The sequence below is a fragment of the Neopelma chrysocephalum genome, unplaced genomic scaffold, assembly GCF_003984885.1.
Source record: "Neopelma chrysocephalum unplaced genomic scaffold, ASM398488v2 Primary Assembly neopelma1_147, whole genome shotgun sequence".
In the NCBI taxonomy this organism is placed as follows: Eukaryota; Metazoa; Chordata; class Aves; order Passeriformes; family Pipridae; genus Neopelma; species Neopelma chrysocephalum.
In genome coordinates this window covers 6,972,662-6,983,430 of record NW_020897809.1, presented here as the reverse complement: position 1 = coordinate 6,983,430, position 10,769 = coordinate 6,972,662, and the positions used below count along the sequence as shown (strand labels likewise).

At 54.5% G+C, this 10,769-nt stretch overlaps 1 protein-coding gene across 1 annotated transcript; it reads left to right on the top strand.

The window, feature by feature from the left end:
* Positions 1–1,319: 1,319 nt before the first annotated feature.
* LOC113976144 lies at positions 1,320–8,119 on the top strand. Its single transcript, XM_027701067.1, has 19 exons — positions 1,320–1,622; positions 1,839–1,918; positions 2,083–2,208; positions 2,368–2,447; positions 2,589–2,706; positions 3,012–3,101; positions 3,485–3,580; positions 3,790–3,940; positions 4,322–4,416; positions 4,795–4,944; positions 5,114–5,268; positions 5,395–5,548; positions 5,809–5,931; positions 6,244–6,420; positions 6,563–6,718; positions 7,042–7,143; positions 7,424–7,526; positions 7,762–7,812; positions 7,899–8,119. The coding sequence occupies exons 1-19, from the start codon at positions 1,505–1,507 to the stop codon at positions 8,042–8,044; spliced, it is 2,271 nt and encodes a 756-aa protein (XP_027556868.1). The 5' UTR covers positions 1,320–1,504; the 3' UTR covers positions 8,045–8,119.
* Positions 8,120–10,769: the final 2,650 nt, after the last annotated feature.

The following is a 10,769-nucleotide window of genomic DNA, read 5'->3' as shown; positions in this document are numbered from 1 at the left end:
ACCTAGCACAGCTAGTTATGAATCTAATAAACTGGCAAGCACTGCAAGCCTTATGCTGCCCATAAATAATTCACTCCCAGGATGCTTGTAGGAACAGCACCTTCTGCGTAGTCCATAGGAAATTCTAACAGGTACCAAGCCCTGCTGACTTCAGTTATTAATCCTGTTTATTGCTGCAGTGCCAAAGGGCCAACACAGAATGAGCCCCCTTTGGGCTAAGCACTGTATAAACAGAGACTCATGAGTTTAAAAGGACTTGGGGAGGAGAAATCTCTGGTATAACTGTTAGCCCAGCCCCAGGACTGTCAAGATGCAAAATTTCTTTCCTCTCCAAGAAACAGCAGTAGCTTTTAGGCAAAATTCTCTGTTTTGTGTTAAAATAGACCCAAGCTGCTGAGTCTGGACTCTGATAAGGACATAAATGTCTCAAGCTCTAAAGGATTTGTATGAGTTTTACTTATTAGAGTGGTCTCTTTGCAGCATGTTTCACCCCACTGGGTGGAAGCGGCAGAGGAGGATGATTTTGCCCTTTCTTCTAGAAATGTGTTGTTTCACAAGAGCAATTTATTGGTCAAAAGCTGAGTGCCATCCTCTGCCTTTTCAGCCCAAGCCCCACCCAGAGGCTGGAACTCAGCCCTGCCACACCAGCCCAGGGCTCCTCCGCCCCAGTGGAGCCAACACAGCCACCCCTGGGGCAGCTCAAGTCCCACACAGGACACTGGGTTTTGGGGCAAGGTCCAGAGCAGAGCAGTGCTGGATGTGATGCACGGAGTGGGGAAGAGGCTGTGGTTGTAAGAACCATCATGGTCCCAGACCAGAACAAGCCAAAAACCAAAGAGAGGGGAATCTCCATTGCTGGGAGCTACCAAATTCGGAAAGGGCAAACTCAGCAGAATTCTCCTTCTCTTTGTCCCCTTTTCTGCATGAGCTCTTCTGGTTGGTGTGAGGAAGAGCTGAGGTGGCAAAACCAACAATTTCTGTTAGGATTGAATGAGCCTGACATGTATAATGTCATTGAGGGGCAAAGGCAGGGCTCTGAAGTGCAGAGAAAGGGATGTCCTAAGGGCACACCAGGGTATCTGAAGACAGGGATCTGGGACACGATAGAGGGTACCAGGAATATTTTGAAGGGACAGGAGGCAAAGGGTACCTGGAGGCAGCCCAAGAGCACCCAGGTGCCCAGGGCTGAGCCAGTCTCATGCCCCCCAGGGACACCCCGCCCCTCCCTGCCTGGACAGTGGTGGGTCACTGGCCCCCATTGCTAGGGGCAGGTTCTGTGTCAACAGTCCCTGAGTAAGCCCTGTTGTTAGGGGCAGGTGGCAGGGGGCCCTTTGTGACACTGCCATTGCAGTGGTGGCAGTGGTGGCCCACAGTGTCCAGCAGAACAGTGACAGAACAAGATGGGAAAACTGAGCTGGCAAGAGCCGCCATGCACAGCCCACCCCATATCTTGCCCCACAATAATTAGGCATTTGTAGAAGCTTCCCCAGTCCCCACCCACAGGATGGCAGAGACACCCCCCAGCCCCTCCAGGGTGGCCCAGGAGGAGGATGGGGCTCCCCAGGAGAGCAGCTCTCCAACAGAGCCCCATGATGTGACTGCAGAGCAGCCCCTGCAGCTGGGTGTGTGAGGGGCCCTGCTGGGCCGGGCAGGGCTGGGCACCCTGCGTGATACCAGGATCCCACTTCCCCGGCACGCTGGCACTGGGGGACCTGAGGGGCACCCTCCAGCTGGGCCAGGGGAGGAAGCACAGGGCTGGGTGGCAGATAGATATCCTTCCCTCTGCTCTCTCCTGTCACCAGATCCTCTGTAGCTCTCCCTGCTCTCCCCTCCTTTAGGTGCCAGCTGGCTGCCATTGTACAGAGTGAAGAAGAAAGCCCTAGACTTTCTCCAGGACTTTGCCAGGAGCCCCTACCAGGTAACTGCGGCCAGTTCAACAGCTGCTGTACCTGTCCAGGTGTGCCGGCTGGGCAGACCTGCTGTTCCCACAAGGCACTGCACCCCAGGACTCCCTGTGGAGGCCTCTGGCTGCAGGTTCCCCTCTCACACTCCTCAGTTGTCTCTCTGTCCCCGGGCTGTCAGGGCGAGGATGACAAAAGGATGTTCCTGGAGAGCATCATCTATGTGTGCAGCAGTGCCTTGGACACTGGCTTGTTAGAGGGCCTGGAAATCTTCTTCCAAAATATCAATCTGGTAGAGAAGATCAAGGTGAGGGGACACCTGGCACTCTGGGGAAGGGGGCAAGTACCCCCAGCACCAGCACCCTGCAAGGGCAGCATTTGGGCAGGGCAAGGGGCTGGTGGCACTGGGTGCTGGCAGCACTGGGTGCTGGCAGCTGCAAAGTCTCATCCTGGTCGTGATCTGCAGATGCTGCTGGAAGAGGAGCCCAAGAAGCACCTGCGCTCACCTGTGAGGGAGCTTGCCATGCGGGCCATCACTGTTTTGAGGTACTTGCTAATCCCTTCTGGCCACTTCTGCCCCAGACCTCCATGTCCACCTGCCCATCCCTCCCAGGGACCCAGCACTCTGTGGCCTCACGGTGCTGGTCCCAGCACTAGGATCCAACTGGCCTCTCTCTCTCTCTGCAGCTCTGTGGGCACAGTGCTAGAGGGCAAAAGGAGAAGCCTCCTCGAAGCCTGTATCTCCAGTGTCTTCTGGCTTCCTTCAGACAAGGGCATGAGGCAAAGAAACAGATACTACTCAACGGTAAGTGCTGGGTAATCTGCAGGAGCCCCCAGTCCCTCTGGGCTGCTCCCTGGCCACCCCGTGCTGCCCCATGACCAAGGCAGGGCAGGGTCTCCGCTTTGCTTTTCCACCCGGGTCCCTCTGTCCCTTTCCTGGGGCCCAGCCACATCCAGTGCCACCAGGTGCTGTGCCTGCAGCAGACTGCCTGTCCCTGGGTCTCTCCCAGGAAACTTGGACATCCTCCCCTGGCACTGAGAGTTCTGATCGGTCTCCTGGGGTGGAAGGGACAGCAGAATCACCACCACTGCTCTCTGTCTTCCTTACAGACCTTGGATGCCATGGATGTCATGCTGGAGACGATGGTGTTCAACTCTCCTCCATCCAGAGTCGTTGAGGAGCTGCAGCACATCTTGGAGGTCTGGCCTGTGCAAAGAGAGGGGGTCACAGGGCTGTTCCTCACCCTAGGGAGGAGGGTTTGCCCACTCCTGGATGGGTGGTCCCCAGCCCAGTTCTGTGTAGGTAAAGTGTGCCCACCTCCCCTAGGGAAAAAGGGGCCGGCACCAGGCTCTTCTCGAGCACAGTGGCTGCAGAGGGTGGCAACTGCCTGGCCACAAGGTTGTTCTGGGGCCTTTGTCCCTGGCCTGAGAGGGACTCCAGGGGAGGAGCCCCCCAAGACTTTGTTGGAGGTCAGAGGAAGCCTTGAGGGACAGCCCAAGTCTTGCCCAGGAGTGGAGCCACGCTGCTGCTGCTAGAAGTGGTGTCTGCTCCCGGGGCTCACCAGCAGCTTCTCTTTTCCCAGATGCTGCTGGACCTGATCGACTCTGAGAACACAGATGTGCAGATGAGGGCTGTGGAGAGGGTTGGGAATCTGAGCTATGCACTGTCCACACAGAAGGTAAGGCCCAGGAGTCCTCCAGCCAGGCCGTGCCCCTCTCCCTGCTGCTCTCCCTGCAGGGCTGCTGCCCAGCTGGCTGCTCCAGGAGACCTGCAGGGTCCTGCACAGCTGCACTCACCTGGATCCAGCCCTGGGCACACCTTGGGTTCAGGGCTCTGGCACCAGATGCCTGCCCTCAGCCCTTCTCTTGTTCTGCCTCCCTCACCCAGCACTGGCCTGATGACTTCAGAACAAACCAGATCCCCGTCCTGGGACAGCTGCTCAGTCGTCTCCTCTGCTTCCAGTTTTCCGAGGGAAAGACAAAACATTCAGCTTCAAGAGCTTTTTATTACCTCTGTCAATTCATCTTTGATAAAAACAGTAAGAGCTATTGTGGCGGCCTTCATCCCTCCACACACACACACATTCCCAGTAGCTCTGCTGCTCTTCCTGACTGCCTTTGCCCCTCCAGCTGCTTCCCCAGAGCATCCCAGCTCTCAGTTGATGCAGCAGCCAAGTGCTCTCCTCATATCAAGGATCTGTTCTCTGCTGCCCTCCCTCTCCACTCATTTCCCGACTCTGAAACCCGCTGAGCTGGGGACCCCCAAGCCAAAGCTGCCCTTGATCACCGTGACTGTTGATGCCCCCCCGAAACCTCCTTGCTCGCTTCTGTCCTGCCCCCTTGCAGTAAATCTTTGGACAGTTCCGGAATCAAAAGCTACTCTGGCTGATCTACTCTCCTGTGCTTCCCCCACCCTTTAGGGAGGATGTCATACCCTGAAGAGTACTATAGAAAACACCTGCGTCTACCTGTCACCTTCTTGCAGTGGTGCAACAACATCAGGGCCCAGATCAAGGTAATGAGCTCCCCGCTGGCTGGGACTCTTCTCTGGGGCATCATCAGGGGCCTTGTGTGAGCAAAGGGACCCTGAATCAGTGGGGCTGTCCCTGGCAAGAGGATTCCTGCTGTCCCTAAACAAGGGACACTCCAGTGTCCTAGAACAGCTCCAGCCCTCCTGGCCACCAGGTTTTCTGGGAGGCCAGCATGCCATGCCTGTGAACGCTCCTCATCCTTCCCCGTGCAGCAACTGCGGGCACTGCTGCCAGCTTTCCTGCAGGCACTGTCACCAGCACTGCTGGGCACCTCTGGCCAGGGCTGCTCACACTGCCCAGCCAAGCAGTACCATCAGGGCCCTTGGTGTGACAGGCCTTCACTCCCTTCCTTCTTGCCACAGGCCTTGGAATGTTATCTCACACCTTCTGAGAGAACATACATCATGCTTGCGGCCATCGAGGCGATGCGGGACTCCAGCACCTCTGGCCATCACGCAGCAAGACACTTCCTGCAGTTGGCCATGAGATCCCCTGACTTTTGGCTGATAGATGTAAGTGGCCTGTGGCTGGATTGCCCTGCCCAGCCTTGTCCCTCCTGCCTCCCTCCATCCCAAACTCAGGTGTCTTGTGCCCCTGAATTCACCTGAAGGCAGAAGAGAGGGCTAGGAAGAGCAGCTGAGGACATGGCTGCAGCACCACCCGTACCTATGTCCCCTCCAGGTGCCAAGCATTGTGAGGGGCATCCATGAGTGCCTGGAGCACACCAGCCTGGCATCTGACGTGGAGAGCCTGGACATCTTGCTTGCAGTGCTGGCTCACAAATACCCCAGGGAACTAGTGTGCACCTTGTTGACTCCCACAGCACCATATGACAGGTACCAGCCCCAACAGCCCAAGGGACAGGGAGGAGAGGGACCCCAAGACTCCAGCATGCCATGCTCACCTGGGCACAGTGCCATGGCTGAGGCAGCCCTGCTGACACAGCACTCTGTGCTTGGCAGCATCGCCCTGGCCGTGTGGGACCAGATGTATTCTCAGCTCAACATCACGTCCAACTTCTGGATGGAGCTGCAGGGAAGGGTTCACTCACCGGAAGAGCAGGACGGCGAGCTCTTCAGCCCCACTGTCTTGTATGCCATCAGAGTTCATAAGGTGGTAAGTCACCTGTCCTGGCTCACCTTGGGGACAGGAGACACTTGTCACCCACTCCTCCATGCCAGCTCTTGCTCTCCAGTTGCTCCTCAGATGCTGCTGGTGGTCAGAGGCCACGAGGAGCCTGCAAAAACCCTCTGAGGGTACAGGGACAGGGCTGCCCCCAAGACGGGCACCTGGCCCCAGTGCCCTCACCCCAAGCTGCCCACAGGGAACAGGAGCCCCACATCTCTGCCCATCTCTCACCACCACCTTTGTTTCAGATGCTGAACCCCACCAACACTGAACTCGCTGAACTCCTCAGGGAAAGTCAGAAGTGTCCAAAGCTGGAATTTCTCTCACTGGCGCTCTCAGGTCTCAGAACCACCTTGGAGAGTCCTGAGATGGTGAGTAAGGTGTTGAGTTGAGCCCCACAGGCCAGAGCAGTGGCCTGGCCTTGGCTGGGCATCAGGAGCTGGGTGACAGCTTCCCACACCCTCCCTGCTGTGGACAGGGCAGCTGGGTGCCCCGGGGAGCTTTCCAGGACTGTAGGATTGCCAACCCATTGTCCTGGTTAGAAAAGTAGGGTAACTGAGCCAGGGACAGGAAGTTTTTGCTCTCCTTCCCCCACTCCCCTCCCCTCCTCTGCTCTCTCATACTTGGTCGCTGCCCAGTGGGCTTTGACAGCTTCACAAGAGGAAACTCTGTGCTTCATCCAGGCAAGAAGACTTCGGTTCCTGCTGCCGGACATTGTGGAGCTCCTGCAGCACACCGACAAAGTCATCAGGCTAAAGGCCCTGCGGGTGCTGCACACCATGGTGCATCACGTAAGGAGGAATGATGCCAGCAGAATGGCCGTGCGGCTCTTGCAGCAGCTCCTGCCACTCTTCAATGATGTAAGGAGCTGGAGCCTGTGGATGAATGCTCAGCCATCACCTTCTCCTCTCCTCCACCCCTTGAGGGATGTCTTCTGCCTCTGGGAAACCTGAGACTTCTGTGCTGGAGTCCTTGCTCAGCATATCCTGTCCTCCATCCCAGGAGTGCACCGAGGTGCGAGAGTACTCCATCTTCCTCTTCAAACAACTGGTGGAAGCTGCAGTGTGCTGGGACGTGTGGAGGATGAAACGAAAAGCACAGAAGGGAGTGATGCCGCTGCTCCTCCACATGACTGAGATATCCGACAGCGTGGCCCAGGTGAGGGGCTCAAAGCTGGGCAGTGGTGACCCCACAGGGGTGGTCTGAGCGTTGTGGGCTAAGGCTGCTGACCCACACCTGCCCTACCCGGCCCAGCAGGTTTCAGCAGAAGCAGCCCATGGCCAGGATATGTCCCAGCTCCAAAGGGCAGGATGGGCCCAGGGCTTAGAGCTCTGCTCACTTAGACCTGAGGCAGCCCCAGCTGCAGAATGCCCATAGGGATGCCTTGGGGTGTCTGGGACTGCAGTCTGGCCAAGAGGAGGGGGACGACAGGTCTCCTTCCCCAGCCACAGGGCCATCTCCCATTCTTTGCCGCTCATCAGGTCTCCAGGGAAGCCCTCCTTTCCGTGGCTGAGATCCTGGGGTGGGAAGAGCTCAAGCAGCCGATCGAAACAAAGCACCCGTTGGATATCGCAGAGCGCTTGGTGAGGACAACTCCAAATTCAATCCCAGCCTGGAGCTGGCCCCAAGGGCTCCTCTCTGGGGCCCTCCCCTCTCCCCAGGGAGACCCCCCCCTTTTCTGTGTCCTGGCAGATGCACAGAGGGGTCTCGGGCCCGCCAAGCCTCCTCTGCCTGAGTCTCCCTGTGGGCTCTGTCTGGAAGATGGGAATGTCCTAGGTGGGAATGGGATGGCCGGGAAGAGGAGACTGGTCTGGCCAGCTGAGGAGGGCACATGCCAGCCTCATGCCTTTGTCCTCTCTCCAGCTGGAGAGAAACATTAACATGGTAGAAGAGTACCTGGAACAGAGCTGGCCATACCTGCAGAGCCCTCAGACCACCGTGAGAGAGACAGCCCGCCGGTTCACTCGTGAGCCCCAGCCCCTGGGTCCCTCTTTGGGCAGCCTGACCCCTGACCTCCCCAGCCCTGGGGCCACCCGGGCAGAGCCTTGGCCTTCCTCTGCCCCCCTGGCCCACACAGGCCAGCTTGGTGGCCTCCTTGCTCAGTACCACCCCCTGGGCTACTGGTGGTCCCTGGAGGGCCCCTTGTGAGGGGGACAGGGCTGGGCCAGGGGGAGCAGGAGCTGACAGATCTCTGTTCCCAGTGATGGCCAGGTGGTACCTGAGGGACCTGAACGACGACGATAACCTCAGCAGTGAGTGGGAAGAATGGGCTGGGGCGAGGAGGGGATTCAGGGGGATCTCTGCAGACAGGGGGCTTCATCTCAGCGCTCTCTTTCAGTAGTATCTGTTAAGTCCTTGGACTTAACCCGTGAGCCCCGGTCCCTGGCAGCTCGGGTCAACCGGATGCTGAGATCTCTCCGGCTGCAGCGAAGACTCAGAGCAACCTGCCGAGTGCTGTGCTGCGGGTGCTCATGCTGGTGCTGAGTCAGACACAGGGGTCACTTTCCTTGAGGACACAGGGAATGGAATTTAACAAAATTGGCGATGAATTTAATAAAATTGGTGTAAGTCTGTGTTGAATAAAGCTGGGCCCAACAGTGCCCAGGGCATGCTGTGCAGCCCGTGTCCTTCCCAGCCTCTCCCCTAGGTTCCCCTCAGCCTCTGGCTGCTTGGACAACTGATCCCTTGCTGAGCTCCTGATGAGTTAGGGGGTCTGACCCCAGTTTTGGGGTTCACCTTGGGGGTGTCCTTCACTACCTATATCTGTCTCCAAACGCTGTTCCCATGTCCCCATGTGTGGCTTCACACTGTTTCTCAGTAAACAATTACTATTTCATTAAATTTGCATTAAGCAACAGCCATGGGTAGGAAATCCCAGCTAGTTCTCCAGCAGTGGCTACTATTGTCACCCCTCCAAACAACTGCTAGTAGTGTCAGTTGGAGTTACATTCGGTGCTGCTGTCCATGGCCTATGAAATGTATTAAATTGAGGCTGACATCAGGAACTGGAAACCTGGGTAGGATCAGGTTTGGGGTGCAGGGTACTGGTATTTCATGATGTCTGCATTACCTTCAGTAAGGACCTGATTCTCTTAGGATCACCTATGGGGTGGTGCTCAGGTTTGTGGATCCTGTCCATTCCAGGAAAATAAAAACAGGCTTGGTTTGGGGGAAGGAGGTTCCTCCAGGACCTAGGAGGCATTTGAGATAGACGTGGTTCCTTTCGTTGTGCTCAGCCACCCACCCCTGGGGCTCACCAGGTTAGTGCTGTCCTCCCTCTAATCATGAACACAGAAAGTCTTTGGGCTGCTGCCAGAACAGCTCCCCAAGAACTCTGTTTTAGTCTGCTCCTATTATTTACAGAAGTTTCTGCCACAGAATTGCCTCCCCCAAAACCTCCTACCTGCCATTTGGCATTAACCTCAAATGATCTCTACCCAGGGCAAACTAAGAAGCTCAGGCTGGAAGGCAGCAGGATGCAGGTAGAAGGCAGAATCAATGACTTTAAGAGAAAAACTACAATCACACCCCATGCTGTCACAAAAAAAGCCATGTCCCAGCTAACAGAGGAGAGAATCACACTTTTTTTTCCACCAGCCAATGACTTAAATTGATCTAATGTAGGAAGTCATCCTGACTAATCCTAATTTTATAGGGTCTAATGGCCATCACTAAGCTGTGATCACACTTTACCCAGTGTGTGAAAGAGACACAGGTCGAGTTAGGCTGGATGCAAAGGCAAGTGAAAGATTATCTGCTTTACAGCTGTTGAAAATGAGGCAGGAAAGGGAGCTGGAGGGGAAAAAACTTACTCTGATGGGGTAAGGTGGTTCCTTAGCACATCACAAACTGCATGAATGGATCCTAAGCAACTATAGAGATCTCTGCTCTGTATTAGCTTTAAAGATTACTCTCCTCGTAATCTGTCTTTTAGGATCTAAATGGCCCGTGACAAAAGACCTATGATTAAGTGCTTCTTTGCTTTGTTACACTTCTGGGTGAAACTGGTGTTCCTGAAAATAAAATAACTGAATAAAGATGAAAAGGAGAGAGGACTGATTGCAGACAGTGCTGCAGGCTCTTCAGCGTTATGTCCAAATTTGCTGGAATTTTAGTCACAACTCCTTTTGGGTCAAATGCAACATTTTACTCATCCAGAAATAAAGCATTTAATTTTAGGTTTTGGGAAACTTATTGTAGTTTTATGAAGCATCCATATAAAAAAACCACTTGGGTTACTTTTTTTTCTACTTTGAGGAAAACTTTTCCACTATTTTAAAACGGAATCCATTCACCAAAACAGACAAAGCTGCAAAATTATTTGGCTAAACCATGTCTGCAATTCAGTAAAATCCTTATGAGCGAGTCCATCCTGCTTTAGTATCAAAGGAAAGTAAGCTTCTCATTTAAGTTTCTTTTTCCAGTGGGATTTTACAAGCATAGAAGATACTTTTTTTTTCTAATTTCCTTTAAAAATTATCCAAGAATTAGCTTTATAAGGACCACGGTGGCTGCAGGGGGAACAAGCAAATTAAACTTACTAAAACCAAAACCAACAAACACAGCGACATTTCCCCAACGCTTTCCCTATGCTTGGGGAAAGATAAAATTGAACAAGACAGTGCACAGGGAGACCATCTCCTCTCCCCTTAGCAATCCAAGTAGTCGATGTGCTATCAGTGAGGACATGCTTTCCAGCCATTACAGCTTGTACCGATGCACAGCCGCTTAGCAATACAGGACACACACAACTTCAGCTTGAAGCTCTGCTTTTTTGCTTTCCCCGAGGACGGGTGAAATGCTGCATTACACAAGTGTAGTACAAGCAAGTGGCATCTCTGCTGAGCAACGTGGATGATGCTCGTGAATGATGCTCGCGGGGCACACGCATGGCTGGAAGGCGAAGTCCTGAAGCAACAAAGGGATGAAGGATGGGGAGGGGAACTCCTCCTTCCTCCACGGTGGCCATTGTGCTCTGGTAGAGAGGAGAGGCAATTTTTCACTCGTGGCATCTAAAATGCATACAAAATAGTGTTGCTACAGGGTGGAAGATAACACGTTTGAATGTCTCTCAGAACTCTGTTTTTTTTAGAGGGCTTGTTGGCACATTGGCAGTGGAGGGGAAGGAGCAAAGGGAGTTTGGTCCCAGAGACTATGTCTGCAGCGCCAGGTACAAACACTTGAGCCAGCAAGGGAATAAATGTCCCCA